At 40.6% G+C, this 17,985-nt stretch overlaps 1 protein-coding gene across 1 annotated transcript in view; it reads left to right on the top strand.

Annotated features, from left to right (window-relative positions):
- LOC310689626 (macrophage mannose receptor 1-like) overlaps window positions 1–17,985 on the top strand; it is a 47,579-nt gene that overhangs the window by 23,150 nt on the left and 6,444 nt on the right. Inside the window, exons 12-26 of the mRNA XM_083467364.1 lie at window positions 330–529; window positions 1,405–1,529; window positions 2,343–2,430; window positions 4,024–4,168; window positions 5,138–5,179; window positions 5,548–5,711; window positions 6,471–6,538; window positions 8,076–8,176; window positions 8,345–8,487; window positions 10,606–10,720; window positions 11,792–11,949; window positions 12,621–12,723; window positions 13,623–13,852; window positions 15,268–15,433; window positions 17,287–17,436. Of these exons, the coding sequence (XP_083323490.1) occupies window positions 330–529; window positions 1,405–1,529; window positions 2,343–2,430; window positions 4,024–4,168; window positions 5,138–5,179; window positions 5,548–5,711; window positions 6,471–6,538; window positions 8,076–8,176; window positions 8,345–8,487; window positions 10,606–10,720; window positions 11,792–11,949; window positions 12,621–12,723; window positions 13,623–13,852; window positions 15,268–15,433; window positions 17,287–17,436 (1,998 nt within the window). The remainder of the gene's footprint in view (window positions 1–329; window positions 530–1,404; window positions 1,530–2,342; window positions 2,431–4,023; window positions 4,169–5,137; window positions 5,180–5,547; window positions 5,712–6,470; window positions 6,539–8,075; window positions 8,177–8,344; window positions 8,488–10,605; window positions 10,721–11,791; window positions 11,950–12,620; window positions 12,724–13,622; window positions 13,853–15,267; window positions 15,434–17,286; window positions 17,437–17,985) is intronic.

Raw genomic sequence — 17,985 nt, 5'->3', positions numbered from 1 at the left:
AATCCAAGAGGCTCACGCAAGACCCTCAATATACATCAAACACTTCTCAAAGATTGCAAGGAATGAGGCCTGCCAAATCTCTTAAAAGGCAGAGTCCCACAACTGGAGCCACCAAACCAGGATCTCCACAGCTGGGCACCTCTGAGCAACCCCTCCAGCACAGATCTCAAGAAAAAAGCTGTGCTGATTGTACAATTTGTTTTTTTCAGCCCTTGAGATTTTATGCTAAAACAAATCTAAGTTGCTAATTGGCAGTGGATGTGTTTTTCCCTTTCCTTTGTTTGTGTCAATTATATGGCCCTGTGTGTCTCTCTTCATGTCCCACGAAGGGAGAAAAGCAGGCTGTGTTGCCATGAGGACTGGAATCACAGGTGGCTTATGGGATCTTCTGAAATGTGAGACAAAGGCAAAATTCCTCTGCAAGCGCTTTGCTGATGGAGTGACTCCTCCGCCGATACCAACGACAACTGCTGCCCCCAGATGCGCTGACGGCTGGAGTCCAAGTGACAGTAGGAACTTGTGCTTCAAAGTATGACATTCAATTGCAAGGTTTTTTTTAAATGAATCTTACCAAATATGTACTGCCATTTGTTTACATCTATTTGTCTTTGTAGTTAGCACAGGAAACGTTTGTTAAAAACATGTTGTGTTCCCTCATCCTTATGTTCTTCCCACTTTTCCAAGCAGTGGGAGAGTCCAGAGATACAGCACTTAGGAAAGAGGTCACTGAAGGCTTATTGCCATTTTGTAACAATTGTGTTCATTTACGGATATACACAGCACCTGTAGTTTCCCTAACGAAAGGTTGTGCCTGGCAACTTTGCCATGGGGCTATTAAGGAACGTATAGAGCAAAAGCTTGGATACAATTTGGAGGGAAAATACCTGAGAAATTGCAAGTGAAGTTTGGACTAGCTCTGTAACACAGGTGGTCCTCCTTTCTCACTCCAGATATAGCTGAAGTACCATAGATGACTTGATGATAGAGCATCTGTTCTGCATGCACAAGGTTCTAGCTTCCATCCCCAGCCTCTCTGTTGAAAAAGGGTTAGAGGGAAAGAGACTTGTCTGAGGTCTTGGAAAGCAGCAGCCAGCTGGAATAGATAATAATAGGCTAGGTGAACCAATCATCCGACTTGGTTTAAGAGAGATGATGATAACAATACGTTAGCTGAACTCAGTGGTTCTTTTTCTGAGGGTACTTAAGGGTACACAGTTCCATCACCATTTTTATTCTAGAAGAAAAGCACTGGCTGAGCTGAACTGAAAATATCTAAATTATATTACATTTATTTTGTTATAATGAACATAATTTATAACTTCCCTTATTATGAAGCAATGTTTCTTACTTTTGCCATGTGCAGATCTTATTGTGCCTAACTGTAAAATAATATATCATCATTAGGCTTTCATGAGGAGTGATGATAAAAAATCGTGGGCGGATTCTCAGAGTTTTTGTAGAGCCATGGGAGGTGAGCTGGTCTCCATTAGTAGCTCACAAGAGGAACGTTCACTGCAGCGCTATTTGTCGTGAGTAAATTGATTTATCTATGTTATCATAGCTATTTCACACCCACATTTAAAGCACTCTTGTACCACTTTAAGAGTCGTGGCTCCCCCCCCCCCCCAGAATCCTGGGAAATGCAGTTTGCTAAGGATGCTGATGGTTGTAGTCCTGTGGGGAGTAAACTACTGTTCCCAGGATTCTTTGCGGTGAAGCCATGACTATTAAAGAGGCAGAAGAGTGCATCCATGGTGTGGATTTTACATAGAAGAAGATGGAAATGGCCATTTAGTCCCTTGTGCAGTGCCGTTTTGTGTGAATCCACAAATGAGGGAAGTCCTTCCAATCAGCTGATTTTGGGTGCCATTGGGTGAATTGTTAGTTATTCAATGTAACTATAACTGTAGATTTTAGTCAAGGAGGAGAGATTTGTGTTTGTGGGATTTTCTGCATCAAGGTGCCTAAACAACGTGACTCATCTTGGGCATTATGCACCTCGATTTGGGCAGAGAGCAGGCTAGGGGAAATATTTGTGGTTCTGCCTCAGATGGGAAATGTATTGATCTGACAGAAATAAGACCAGTAGACGACTTGACTATTGGAAAAATAGCAAACAACACACTCTGTGACAAATAACATATGTTGTAATAAGCAGATGGTCTTTGAGGCGGAATACTGAGCTGCATAAAGTGAATCTTATTTCAAAGACAAGCCAAGAAGCTTAGTTGGAAACTAAGCATTACAATTACAAGCTAACATAGTTGGGTTAGTTTAAAAGTGATTTCATAAAGCAACATGTCTATTTACCCAAGTCTCCTTATGTTTGTGTGATATCTTAGGGACCAAGGATTCCGCTCTTCACATTTCTGGCTAGGCTTAAGTTTACAAAGTCCAACTGAAGGATTTTCGTGGAGCGATGGCTCTCCAGTGAGTGACTTGGACTGTTTTTAAAATATTGTGGTTCCAATTTTACTACTTACGTGCCAAAAACCAAGAAAAGCAAATGAACATACAGAGCCTGAAAATTATGCTAAAAATAAAGTTTTGAAACCAAATACTGCAAAATGCTAAATGCCCAAAGGAGTGTCTCCATCCCCCACCAGCGCGGACACTGAGATACAGCTCCAAGGGCCTCCTGGCAGTTTCATTAGGAGAGGTTTGCAAGGAGTTACAGGGAACTAGGCAGAGGGCCTTATTGGTAGTGGCACCCACCCTGTAGAACACCCTGCCATTAGATGTCAAGGGACTCGTCTATACTTGTGGTTTTTAAGGATAATTATGATAATCATATAGCCATACAATGTTATTTTAAGACATCAACAATGCATTATTAAGTTGATGCACCAGAGGACACTGAGAGTTCTCCCCGTGTGAAATAAGTGGGTAGACCTTGTAGAAAAGGAAGCGTAGGATGTATTTATGTTTTAGAATGATATCAAAAACATCATTCTAGAATGCTTAAAGAGTGAGTATAAATCCAGCCAAGGAGATAAACAACTATACAACTTTTGGAAGACATCTGAAGGCAGCCCTTTATCGAAAAGTTTTTATTGTTTGATGTTTTATTGTGTTTTTATGTGTTGGAAGATGCCCAGAGAGCTGGGGCAACTCAGCCAGATGGGTGGGGTAATAATAATAATAATAATAATAATAATAATAATAATAATAATAGGCATTTTTACATGGCACTTTATTGCAGACTTAGTGCTGCTTATGTTGTGCAGGTTCTGCACAGCGTTTACATTGCATCATCTGTACAAAATGCCATCCCATATTAATTTCCTACTTCATCTGGTTTAACATTTCCATCTGTCGTGTAACCCCCTGCACTGTAAATACATATTAAAATGGGGGGAGATAATAACAATAACAATAATAACAACAAACAAATAAATAAATAAAATAAAATTTACACCCCAACCTCCCCAGCCAAAACCAGGCTCAGAGCAGCTAACATCAATTATGTAACACATCAAGATAAAATCAAGCAATCAATTAAAATACATCCTAGAATCATCCTAGACTTTCAATGCTCACCAGGCCCTGCTGTTTGTGCTGAACTTATATGAGCTTGTGCGAAAAGTTGGGAGGCCACTTTCATGCAAGTTCAGGGAGTCAAACTGAACCCTGACCAAAGGCCCTGTGGAAAGATGTCAGATCCCGCAGGGCCCTGGTCTCTTGTGACAGAGTGTTCCACCAGGCTGGGGCCACGGCTGAAAAGTCCTTGGCCCTGGTTGAGGCCAGTCTAATCTCCTTGAGGCCCAGGACCTTCAAGATGTTATTATTTGCAGACTGTAAGGTCCTCTGTGGGGCATACCAGGAGAGGCGGTCCCATAGGTACGAGAGTCCTAGGCTGTAGATGGCATTTTGATGAGGACAAGGCAGTGTGAACACTGCGAAAGAATTTGCATGCCTGATCAGTGCTGAGTATGCAATAACCTGCTGTGTGAAGGCACCCTTCATTAAAATGAAACCACTTTATTTCCAGACAAGCAATGTAACAAACTTATTTCTCCTCAGCTTGGATATACAAACTGGGAGTATGGAGAGCCCAATAACTACAATGAAATTGAGCACTGTGGAGAGTTGAATGCAAATTATCGGATGCGCTGGAATGATATACACTGTGAGGACTTGTACAACTGGATTTGTCAGATTAAAAAAGGTAAGATTTCTTGCCTTATTAAGCTGTAACGTCACCAGAAGATTGCTTGTGATACTACGGTATTTAAAAATAAATAAATACTAAAAATGTTTTTAAAACAAATCAGCCTTCTGATTAATTCAACACACACACACACATATCCCAAAGATGTGGACAATAATAAATCTGTGGCTGTTTATGGTGTGAAAGCTGCCATAAATACTTCATACCAGGCGTCAGCAGAGTTGAAACACAGTTGGCAGCAAAGCGAGTGGAATCGGCCCTGAGTCTTGATTGATCAGAGACAAAAGAAATATTGCTTACGTTGCTAGTGAATAACCTTTGGATAATTTTTCTCCCAATTGATAAGAGGAGGGTGTTATTATATGCTACAACAGCAGCAAGAATGCTGGTTGCTAAAAATTGGAAGGGGGATAGGACACCAATGAAGGAAGAACAGCAAATTAAATTGTGTGAATATTTGGAATTAGCAAAAAATGACAGTGATCAGGAATCAGCCAAACCAAAGGTTTAAAAAGGAGTGGGACTGCTTCAAAGAGTACTTGGAAAAACATTGTTCTCAAACAAAATCTTTGATGTGTTTTGACTAAATTTTGCAAAGTAAATAATAGATAGATAATGTATACTTTATGTAAGAGAAGTGAACTAAGGGGGGAAAACACAGTTAAAAGATAAGAAAGAAGTAAGGAGTCGCAAGGAGGTGGAGGGAACTCACATGTGAAGAAATACTGATTTATTTTGGTTTGCATTTGTGAATAAGATAACATGTTTTGAAGAACAAATGGAATATGTGTACAAATAGTTAAATTAAAAACTAAGAATATATATTTTTTAAAAAGATATTGTTGAACTTCCTCTTCACCAAACTCCACCAGCACAGGGGCTCCTGCTTCCTTGATCACTTCGAGGCATTGCTTAATTATTGGTTTTAATAGGATAATGCATGTGTGGATCACATTTTTCCCCCAGGAGAAGAACCGAAGCCTGAACCAACAGAACCACCTCTACCAAGTAAGTTTGCATTGCTTCCTTTGAAGAAATCATGTCATGTCAATAACTAGGGATTGAAGCTGAGTGTTGCCATTTCCACCCAGGCAGATGGAGGTTTCCAATTTCTTTGAGAGCTGCACTTCAGGAATAAGGTTATTAAGCACAGCTTCTCCCACATCAGTTGCTCAGAGTCCAAAACTAGATGCAATGGGGCAGGCATCTATGGATCTGACCTACTCAGATAATTTTTACACACCCCTTCGTTGCTCTACCCTACTGTGCCCTATTGCTTTAAGAAGTTTATTCAAAGCCCAGATCTGATGCAGGAAGTGGCCCAGGTAGGGGTGGTTAGCGATGTGCGCCCCTAATCCATACCACCTCTCTCTCAGAATTTCAATATAGCAGTGATGGATGGCTCATCAATGGAGACAAGCAGTATTATTTCAGCACTTACACTGCTCCTATGGAAACAGGACGTGAGTTTTGCAAGAAGAACTTTGGAGATCTTGCAGTCATTGAAAGCTACACTGAAAGAAGATTCTTAACAAAATATGTAAGGCGCTAGTTTATTATTTCCTCAAATAAATACTTCAGAGTAGTAAGCATTCTTTGTTATAAAAGACTATGCCTTTTTAGAAATTTCATTTTGTGAAACACTTGCTCTAGAAATTTGGCTTTAGAAATTTGGCATACCTTTTGTTCCCTTTCATGTTGTTACCCCCGAGTAACAGCAATTTGCCATTTAAATTAAACATCTTTATTTTATTTTATTTATGTATTTTTATTTATTTTGTAAGATTCATGCACCGCTTGATTTGTAAGAAACCTCAAAACAGTTTATGAAAGATAAAACAGTAAAATCAAGAAAGATTCACAACTGTACTTTCAAAGATACAAAAGTTTAAATACTTAAAACAGATTAAAATTCCCTAAGCTTTCTATGTATTGGGGTAGGCTTGTCTAAACAAGAATGTTTTTAGCAAGCATTGAGAAGAGAACAGTGAAGATGCTTGCTTGATTTCTCTCTAAAAATCAAAAACATATTAGGAGGTATTTTACAAGCCCCACCCCTGAGATTTTGACTGCCTAGAGGCCTCTACAGGGTTCAGTCCAGGGTTCAGGAGACCTGGAGTAACAAATTTCTTTTCTTTTCAGTGTTTTAAATAAGTTTCAGAAGGCCCAGTTAATTGGGTAGCTAGGGACTTTAGTTATTCTCGATGTGTTTTTGAAGGGATTACATTTACAATGGCCATTTGTTGTATAAAAACGTAATGTTTGCCTCAGACATAGCATTTTCATCTTCATGCTTTAGATCTCAAAAAACGACTGGACCAACGCTTACTACATTGGCTTAAAACTGAGCCTTGATAAAGACGTCAGGTAAGTAAACAGAAAACATTGGCGCTTATTATATGACTCAGTTTATTAACACTAGATAAAGATGTTTACAGTGGTACCTCAGGTTACAGACGCTTCAGGTTACAGACTCCACTAACCCAGAAATAGTACCTTGGGTTAAGAACTTTGCTTCAGGATGAGAACAGAAATCGTGCTCTGGCGGTGCAGCGGCAGCAGGAGGCCCCATTAGCTAAAGTGGTGCTTCAGGTTAAGAACAGTTTCAGGTTAAGAACGGACCTCCAGAACGAATTAAGTACTTAACCCGAGGTACCATTGTAGTACTATATAGAGAATCAAGCCCAATACAGTATATTCTGTAACTTCTCTGTGCGTGTGCACACATATTGCAGAGCTGGAAAAAGGCTGCAGCAACTTAGTGGGGATGTATATAATGTGTATGCTGTATACATTTAAAGTAACCTTCTTCCCCATCCTGGGAAGGGTAGCTGTGTAAGTGGTAAACTGAAAGTTTTGTGTTTAGGGGGTATATGCTTTGAATGTGCTTTAAATGTATGGTGCAAACACAGATACAGTGGTACCTCGGGTTAAGTACTTAATTTGTTCTGGAGGTCCCTTCTTAACCTGAAACTGTTCTTAACCTGAAGCACCACTTTAGCTAATGGGGTCTCCTGCTGCTCCACCAGAGCACGATTTCTGTTCTCATCCTGAAGCAAAGTTCTTAACCTGAAGCACTATTTCTGGGTTAGTGGAGTCTGTAACCTGAAGCGTATGTAACCTGAAGCATATGTAATCCGAGGTACCACTGTATAACATGCAGGGCTTTCTAGTTTTGAAAAGGGCATGGAATTGAGGGGGTGCAAGATCAAGGTTTATAAAATGATGTATGATGTAGGAAAAAAGTAAAGGGAAGTCCTTCTCCCTCTCTTTTTAGAATACTAGAATTAAGGTTCTAGTTCCAGCCAGAGGCAGATTTAGGGGAGCATGATCCATTCACTTGCACTGGGTGCAAAGCCGAGAGGGGGCTGCAGGGGGTGCAGCAAAAATGATGAACAATGGAAGGGGGGTGAATTTTGGCGTTGCACAAGGCACCGCTGAAATATTAAAGCCCAAAGTCCGCCACTGATCCAGTGAAGCTGACTCATGGGCAGACTAAAGGAAGTTAACATGGAATCACATCCTGATGACACCCAGCCCTCAAACTCCAAACCAGGTCATATTTGGGCTGCTTAGTGGAACTGAAATACAAATTATGATGGAAGCAGATAGGGAAGGGGTTGCAAGCAGAGGAAGGATTCACATCCACACCAACCCCTGAGCATCCTTCACAGGACTCCGCAATCCTGCTTTATATTTGTTTGACAAGGAATCTTCATCAAACACAGTGTTTTTCCTTTGTATCTAGTTCAGCTCTCAGAGCCACAGCTTGGATTTTTAAGATGCAGTCATTATTGCGAAGCTGCTATTGGTTCCCCGCTCCCTAAAGATTACCCTTGAATTTCCCTTGCACCTTAAGCCATGTTGAAAACAAATCAAGATAACCGAATAATTTGTCTTTAAGCTGGATGGACGGAACCCCCGTGCAGTATTTAGCCTGGGCACCGCATGAACCCAACTTTGCAAACAACGATGAAAACTGTGTGGTCATTTACAGAACGACAGGTGGGTAGTCTGCCGATTGTCGACATTTTATTTTTGTAGCAACACATCGTGCACATGAAATTTCCAGGAAAAATAATAAGACATCTTATTTGTACAGGGTGAACGGTATTCCGAAATGCAATGCGTGGTTTAACTTTTATGGCAGTTCACTTATTCTTTCTTGTTTAGGACTTTGGAATGATATAAACTGTGGCTACCCCAAACCTTTCATATGTGAAAGACACAACAGTTCAATCAATGCAACAGTTGCTCCTACAGCCCCTTCTGTTCCAGGAGGATGTCCAGAATCATGGCTTTCGTTTGAAAACAAGGTACCATTATAATGTTCTTGTTTCAAAGGAACACTGGGGAACAGCTATAAATATGTACAATACTGCCCCACATGGCTTTGTCTGTTTTTATTTTTTGTATATTCAAAATGTGTATTGGCAGACCCGCATCATAATGGAGCTCTGCTTATGCAGCTGCTCACAATCAAAATGAGCATGGATCTCATCTTTCTGGTACTTTCCATTCTGCGCTGTTTATCATTTGTTTGGGGCACCTCCAGGTTGGTGTTGTGGGTATATGGTCCAACATGTTATGGACACTATAACTGTGCAGGAGTGGTGGCTTCATTCTGCTTCAGTTGTTTCTGTGGTGCTTCCCCAGCGCTACCACATTATTGTTGCCGGAAGTTGCAATAGAACAAGAGAAATGGGACAGAAATGAAGCAGGACATTTGTGGTAAAAAAAGAAAAAGGATATGGTATTTCAATAGGATGTGTGCTAATGCGAAATGAAGCAGTGTGAGTGCTGCAAAAGTTTGAAAGCAGCATCATGTGTCACAGTTCCTACAGCATTATGAGCACAAATCATCTGGAATGCACAATAAAAAGAGGCCTTGTGTCTGTAATATTAATAATTCCCTCCCCCTTCTTATCTCTCTAATTGCAAAGTTTTTGTTTATATAAATTTACAGGGGAAGGGCTTTAGCTCAGTGGTATGCTTTGTGTGGAAGAGGTCCCAAGTTAAATTCCTAGTGTCCCCAAGGCTGGACTGAGAAAGAATCTTCCCGGAAACCTCAGCAGCCACAATACTGAACTAGGCAGACCAGTGGTTTGACTTGTTATAAGGCAACTTCCTATGGGATGTGGGTGGCACTGTGGTCTAAACCACTGAGCCTCTTGGACTTGCTAATCAGAAGGTTGGTGGTTCGAATCCCCACGAAGGGGTGAGCTCCCATTGCTCGGTCCCAGCTCCTGCCAACCTAGCAGTTCGAAAGCACGTAAAAGTGCAAGTAGATAAATAGGTACCGCTCCAGCGGGAAGGTAAACGGCACTTCCGTGTGCTGCTCTGGTTTCAGTGTTCCGTTGCACCAGAAGCGGCTTAGTCATGCTGACTACATGACCCGGAAAAACTGTCTGCAGACAAACGCCAGCTCCCTTGGCCTGTAAAGCAAGATGAGCACCACAACCCAAGAGTCATCTGCGACTGGACTTAACTGTCCGGGGTCCTTTACCTTTACCTTTTAAGGCAACTTCCTACGTTCTGTGTTAATAGAGAAGCATGTGAGAAGGTTGTGCCTTTCACAGCACAAGGTTGGCAACAGATTGGCTCTGCATGAATCATCGTTTCCGTCTTCACCCCAATTTGACAATGTCTAAAGTTTGAGTTGTAATAGCTACAGTGTACAAAAGAAATCAGAGGTTAATTTGCTGACTTATTGTGTCCAGGAAAACAGCCTAGCAGAGAAAAAGCTGGGATTCTTAAATATCTGAAGCTGACATAGTATTTGCATGCTTGAGCTAAGATGAGTCTATATATATGAGGTTCAATAAATTATCACAAATAGTTTAAGGTAACCACAATTGTGGTACAATTAACTTAATTTCACCAATTATTTTGAAAAAGAAAATGCTTAATAAAGAGTTTAATTAAAAAGACAAATTCCGTATTCAGTTTTGGGAAGGTTCTTCTTACAAATATTTCTGGATGTTTTCAGATCTTACTTCTCCAGCAGTAATGTAAACATACCCTTAATTCAGATGTAACATAAAGCCATAGTTTGATTCTAATGCTGGTTCGTTGGGGCCAGTTTACTGATTTGGAAGTAATGGCAAACTATGGTTGACTGAGACCAGAAAGTTACAAATGGAAGGATGGAGCATGTGAACAGAGGTCCTATTTATGTGCTCGGCAGTGGCTTAGCATGACATCTGAACCAACCCTTATGGTTGGTTCACTAGCTTGAGGGGTAGGGGAGGAAAGCAGCTGCAAGCATTTCAAAATGTTCATATTTCAAGCGCAAAAAAGAACACAGCTTTAAAGTAAAGGGAGAATTAAATGCCAATGTCTGTTTTCTGAGTTCGAAGATGACAATCCTACCTAGACCTAGATTATACTCAGATTTCTTTATTTTTTAATCATTCTCTCTTCAATTTCTTTAGTGCTACAAAGTATTTGGGTTGGCAGATGAAGACCGAAATAATTGGGATTCTGCACGAACAGTTTGCAAAGGCTTACGAGGAAACCTGGCTACCATATCTAGTGAAAGGGTTCAAGGTATTCCACATTTGCATCTATAGATGCAACCACAAGTAATACTTGCAAAATATTGCTTCAGTTTTATATTTTCTGGAACTAATGTGCCATCAGTCTGCACACCCATCTCTTTCAGTATGCAATGAAAGGTTGTAATAGTATTATTGTATACTGATACTCATCTTCTATTGATTACAAAACAAAATGTGAATTGTATAATGCAACAATGATACGATAAAGTCTACAAAAACGTTTTTGGCAGCCTGGTCACCTGCCCATTACTTCATTTAGATATAATGGCAAGCCATACTTTGCCTGTGAGCTTGGATCCCAAATCACCGGCTTGATCCTGCTTTAAGATCCTGAGGCAAATATTGTTTGCACAAACCTTGTAAACGCGGTTGTTTGCAGGGACCTGGGAATGGAAGGCAACAATGTCAAGAAGCCAAAAACGGAAACTTCAAAGCTCTTTTCTTCATGTAGGGATGGGGACACCTGGAAACGGGAGCAGGAAGGGGGGAACCATGAGTTTTCTCCAGGTGTGTTTGGGGGGAGGACACTTCCCCCATTTGTTTCTGAAATGTGGGAAACCCCATCCTCCCATTTTTGGTTTTTCAACAATTTTTCCATTTTGTGGGGAGCGGAAGGACCTTCACATCTTTAGAAGTGCAAACAAAATATATATGCATGTAGGCTTGAGTCTGCCTGTGTTCAAAATACCATCTGAAATACAATTGATGCCTGAGTGTGTAATAATGCTCAATATTTGAAGTTATGAAACACTGAAATTTTCTCTGGACTCTCAAGCAGAATCTAAAACTTACAGTTGTGGTTTTAACATTTCTCATAGTCCTCTAGGTTTTCTTCTTCTTCTAATAATAATAATAATAATAATAATGATGATGATGATGATGATGTATAATAATAGTGTATATATTTAATTTTCAAGGCATTCCCCTTTCCTTTCATTCATTCCAAAATAAATGAAAGGAAGTGAAAAATGAGTGTTTTTCAAGGCTGTTTTGTTTTGAATAGTGTCTCAGTTTTTGGAGATGTCAGCTTTTCCTTCCACTTTTCCTTTTCCTTCCTTAGCTTTCCTTACTTCCCAGTTGAACAATTTCCCAACGGATGCATGGATAGGATTCAATGATATCAATTCAGAAGAGATGTACCTCTGGACAGATGGAAGCAGAGTCAGTTACACCAACTGGGCAAAAGGCTTCCCATCATCTAAGTACGATGCAGAGAGGGTAGGTATTTGATGAATGCACAATATGGCAAATGTTAATTTGAAGACTGCTCCATATCATCCCCTCAACACTTCCTTTCCCACAAGCTTCTCCAGTACGTGGCCTCAAGTCAGAACCATACCGTGAGGAAAAAAGAGGCAATGTGGAGGAGCAAAAAGTAAGTTAATCGTTAACAGGAACAGCAAAATTGCCAGCAATACTGAATTGGAAAAATATAATACTGAAAATCAGTATTTTTCAGATACTTTTTGCCATAAAACCAGGCCCTACGCACCACAGACTGCAAGTTGTATTTTGAACTTGAGGCAGGAGTTCCAAGAAGGAATTGTAGCAGAGGGACATCTAGTAGGTAGGGAAACAAGATCCTATGATAGCTGCTAGGAAGGCAAGGGCAATTCTGGCACTTTGCCTGGCCAAAGCCCAAGCCTGACTCGGAAGCCTGATGATGTTAAGGAAAATGAATAGGTTGTTGGGTTAGTGGGATCACCCTGGTGCATGGGAATAAATAAGAGGTTTCATAAGGGGCAACAGCATACAGATCTGAAATGTCCCGACTCTACTCCTGGTGGCTCTCTGCAATTAAATTTATATAGCTCAGGAAGAAATCAAAGATGCTCTGAATATCCCACTACTATTTCTAGTATTTGTTTCTCCTCCTCCTTCTTTCATAGGAAGATTGTGTCGCAATGAAAAACAGGCCTCTTCAAGAATCGGGGAAATGGAGACATTGTCACTGTTCTGAGAAAAAAGGCTACATTTGCCAGACAGATACAGGTGGGTACTTCTGCTAATCTGTTTCCCCTGCTTACATTAGAAGAAAATCTCATGCAAGCCCTGATTAAGCTTTCATGGTTTCCTCTGTGCTTCAGTAAAGGGCATTGCAGAAGGTAATCTCCAGTTCTCCAATTTGATGGTTTTAAAGTGGCCCAGATAGCAAGGTGGCCTTTGGACACATGGAACAGTTTTAGAGCACTTTTTGCCACATCGAGTTTGGATCTTGGAGGTTGCCAAGGTATACCTCAAGGCATGGCTATGGTCATTTTCTGCACCTCTGGCCCGGTGATATAGTATACTGTCTAATATGCGTACAGAAAAATATTATGGGCATCCTATTTCAAGGTCACAGGTGGTGGTCTTTCTTGCAGTGCTCAGCTACCTGAGATCTTTTAACTGGGGGTGCCAGGAACTGAACCTGGGACCTTCTGCGTTTGAGTTATCTTTACCACTGAGCTGTGGCTTTTCTTTACGTACATTTCTGCATATGATATCCTAGTTCAAAGGAGTGGCCGCTGCATTCCATTCCATCCCTTTACCTCCATGCAATGACTTATCCAACCTACATCTTGTCACAAGCTTATGGGCAGCATCCAACTGACTTACTCTGTCAGCGCATGTATTTCCATTTGCGCAATGGATTCTGTCCCCTCCCCTCTCTCCACATGTACCTCAAATCCTCCCCAAATTTGCACTGGAGGGTTGGTGGAACCCCCAGAATAGGTTTAGAGGCCGCATGGGGGAAGAGAGAGGGGCATTCTGTGGCATGAGTGGAAAACGTAATTGATGGAGCAAGTTAGTTGGATAGTGCCCCATGTCTATAAAGTTATTTTTCTCCTTTATATTTTTTTTCTTTAAATTAAAGTAACACTGCATTGGTTTTAATTTCCCTTTTGCAGACCCCAAAACTCCTGTTCTTCCAACACCCACAACAGCATATCGTATCCGTTACAATAACAATACTTACTTCTTCTTTGAGAGCAAAATGGCATGGAAAGATGCTCAGAAAAGTTGTGAACAACAAAGCTTTAACCTTGCTAGCATTTTAGACCCTTTCACCCACTCATTCCTCTGGTTGCGGCTGCTGAAGTATAAAAGCCCAGTGTGGATTGGCCTCAATACTAATGTGGTAAGTACATCACATATTTATCTAGAAGGGGCCTTAATATGGATGCTTATATTTGTTTCTAGTTGTTTGTTTATCTCAGGTCATTCAATCAGCATGCAATTAAAATGTAGGACAATAGGTTACAATACACATTCAGTTCAACCCAGCCAACATTTCAAGTCTGCTTTCTAACTTACTTAAGGACTCTTATAAACCCAGATGGTTCAAACTCTTACATAGCAAAATCGTATCGGTATTGACTTGGAACTCTTGTACAATTCAAGTGACCAATATATGTATTGTAATATTCAAATCAGATTAAGGGACATTGAAAAACAAAATGAGTCAGCTGTAAATAAAATTTGCTCCCCCAAGTTTTATGATTTAAACACAACAGATAACAGCACCCCATATTTCAAAATTACTAATTCCAGTCCAACACAGGGCCTTTATGTTAGCCCGACTGAAACTTTCCCCCTCAGCTTTTGTCAAGGACAGATATTTAAACATCCCCAGAAATGATAGACATTGTGGATGTTTTTTGAATGTGCTGGACACAGTAGAACATAGTCTTTTCTACTGTCCATTGTACAACCAGCTATGCAAACACATGCCATCCCCTTTCCTGAATAGTCTAACATCATGGCACAATGAAAATATCAGATTCTATCTGTCTGATATTAACCTGGAAGCTGACTTTTTATCAATAGTATCTCTTAGGGTGATGAATGGCACGATTTAGCAGGAAGAAACTCCAGTGAAAATCATTAGTTACATATTTTTACATGGCTGTTCATTTGTATATATTTTGAAATTGTATATATGGATGTTTTATGATGGCCTATATTTGTAATGCCTAATATAGGTTTGGCAAAGTAAGTAATTTCAATCCAAATGAAGCCTAGGTGAAGGACATTAATATTAAATTCACTTTCCAATATACTGAGTCAGTTAGATTTTCCTGTCCTATGCTACAAGGACAAAAAGCCCTGTTCAGAATATCACATGCAGTGGGAATCACATGCAGAGAACAGGGTTTGTTGACACCAAACTATCTGTTATGTTCCACTGAATTGCAGTACATCAAGATATTCAATGCTATCAGTTGTGGGATGAATTGTCACAATGGATTTATATCATACTACATGTGTAAAGTGGCTTACCAATGCCAGGAGTTCTATGTTATCAGTCACTGGGGATTTTTTTGAGAACAGTCATTGTTAAAAAGGTCGTTATCACTGCCTGTATCTTTGCATTTCCTGTCCTCTGACCTTGCTGTTTACAATCTCTCATCTTCTCCTTCTATATATAGAATGTGCAACCAGAACAAACCTAGAGACTGTACTTCGGATGGCAGTGACTCTTGACACCATTGTAATGGTCTGCGTCTCAACCTGTATACTCAATGCATTTTGCTAATGTGCTAATTTTTTCAGACCGATGGACAATATACATGGATTGACAAGTTCAAAATGAAGTTCACAAAATGGGCTCCAGGGGAACCAAAACAAAATTTTGGTTGTGTTTATCTGGATTTGGATGGCACCTGGAAGACAGGAACATGCAATGAACATTATTTCCCACTCTGTAAACACTCTGACGGTAAGCAAATGAAGAGCAATGCTTCTCATTCACTACTTGTCTTTCACGTTGAAGCATCGCCTCACAGGCAAGATAATTTTGCCTTTTTGCAGTGAACACCATGGCTTTTGCATTTCACAGAGGTTTCAAAATACATTTATATAAATAAAAAACATTTTGAAAGGTCCACCCCTGTGTAACTTGAGCCATTTTTCAAAGGACTCAATTTGTAGCATTTTTCTACCTTCTAATTCCTTAAGATTATCCCACTTACCCATTTGGGACCTTGTGAGCCCTTATATCCCAGCTTGATCGCTGAGATCCATCTGCGGGAGCATCACATGCCATTCCCTAAACTGACGAGGTTTATTTGACAACAACAAGTAATGGTGCCTTAAGTGTCATCAGCCCAGTATGGTGGAACACTCCACCAACAGAGATTCAGCAGGTGCCTTCCGTTTCAACTTTTAAACACTTGCTGAAGACTTTTTTATTCCGCCAAGGCTAAATAGGAGATTAAGAATACATTTTTCCACAATAGTTAACTGATGCAAGTTTTTAAGCTTCTTATATGGCTTTAATTGTGTGGTTTTAAGTACCGTCATTGTAATCCACTTTGATAATTTTTTATGAATGGTGTTATATAAATACTTTTACAAATTAATAATGCCCTCCCACCTCACTCAGTGGGGCAGAACCCACCACCTCCATAAAACCTTGGTCCAATCTAGGCCTGGTACGGGAAAAATTCCTGCATGGTTCAACATCAGTCTGATGGCCAGGAAGTTCCCACAAGGGTGAAGGCTGGGTGAATGTGGTTGGACAGGGTAGGGGAAGTGAGTGCCCAGTCTTTCCTGCTCATGTCACATGGTGGAAAGCAGCCTGTCATATCTTGGCTCATTACCATGAGCCAGAGGGGGAAATATCATGATTCATTCAAAGAGAACATGGAAAGGAGCTGAGTTAGTGACTTTTCCATTCTTACTCTGAAGGTTTCCATACTGGGTTGGGATTGGGGTTTTTTGTTTTTAGCATTGCCCAGTCATTGGTTTCCCACTGCAAGGTGTGTAGGGACGTGGGTGGCTCTGTGGTCTAAACCACTGAGCCTCTTGGACTTGCCAATCAGGAGGTTTGAATCCCTGTGAAGGGGTGAGCTCCCATTGCTCTGTCCCAACTCCTGCTAACCTAGCAGTTTGAAAGCACGCCAGTGCCAGTAGTTAAATAGGTACCACTGTGGCAGGAAGGTAAACAGAATTTCTGTGCGCTCTGGTTTCCAACACAGTGTTCTGTTGTGCCAGAAGCTGTTTAGTCATGCTGGCCACATGACCTGGAAAGCTGTCTGTGGACAAACACCGGCTCCAGGGGTCCTTTACCTTTACCTTACTGTAAGCTGCATTGTTTTCTACACTTGAGCAGGTACATCCCCTATTCAATATGATGCCAATCTCTCCTCACTTTTAACAAGGCAAAGAGTGATAATTCCACATTAAAACACAGTGTGTGGAAGTACCCTTAGTTTTTTCAGGTAACCAAGTTCTCTTTTCAGAATCTAATTACAGCTATCTTTAAGTCTACTATCCCAAGCAGAGTATAGATATTGAAATACAATGTTAGTTGCCTTTATTTTTGAATCACCGTTTTTGGATTTTCCAGTTCACTGAATTACTAGTAATTCATTGGTACCTGTGCACTATGAACGGTTTTATTTAAAAATGGCATTTTGATAACCAGTTATAGGACTGTCTCAATTGCGCCAGCAGACTTTCTATTAAGTTCCTCATGCAAGAAACCTATCTGTGATGTAGCATAGAGAATCTGATGGAAAATTAATTGAATTACAAGTTGCTGCTTCCCCCTCCCCGCTCCCCAAATAGTGAAGGCACCTACCGAGCCACCTCAACTACCTGGAAAGTGCCCAGAATCACTGGAGACACCGTGGATTCCTTTCCGTGGCCACTGCTACCACTTTGAGACGTCAACTAAAAAATCTTGGCCTCAGGCTTCTTTAGCTTGTTTACAATTAGGTAAGTACCTTTCCATTTAGATGCAAGATACAAGACGTTACATCTTGTTTAGTTACACAATAATCTCCCCCTTTCCATTAGGAGTGAGTTGGCTTTTAGCAGCAAAAGGCCTATACAAAATGCAAGATTAGTAGCAAATCATACACTAAACTGTAGCATCTTAGAAAGCTTTGTTCTGTTGATCAGAGAGAGAAGGAGAGAGAGATCTAGTACAAACAGAAACTTCAACCTAAGGTGGGACTTAGTATATCTTGACCTGAGAAATATGTACTTGAGTATCCAAAAACCTTGGATTATTAGCATTCAGTGGACTAGGGGGACTAGGCTAGTCCCCTAAATGTTCCCAGTAAAGTAGAGTATTAAAGTATTAAAGCTGGCATCTCCTTCCCAAAGCCCAGGAAGCTTCTGCCTGGTTTAGGGAGGCACAATGCTCATGTTTGTGACGTCCCCCCAGCTCCAATTGCCCTCGCAAGCTGGCACCTCTGGCCCTAACTGTTCTCTAGCAGCTGTCTAAGGCCTATTCCTTAATTCCAAAGACCATTATAAAGG

Source organism: Podarcis liolepis (assembly GCF_965112155.1).
Source record: "Podarcis liolepis genome assembly, chromosome: 12".
In the NCBI taxonomy this organism is placed as follows: Eukaryota; Metazoa; Chordata; class Lepidosauria; order Squamata; family Lacertidae; genus Podarcis; species Podarcis liolepis.
Note: the sequence above shows the minus strand (reverse complement) of the source record. Positions and strands in the feature narration are given on the sequence as shown.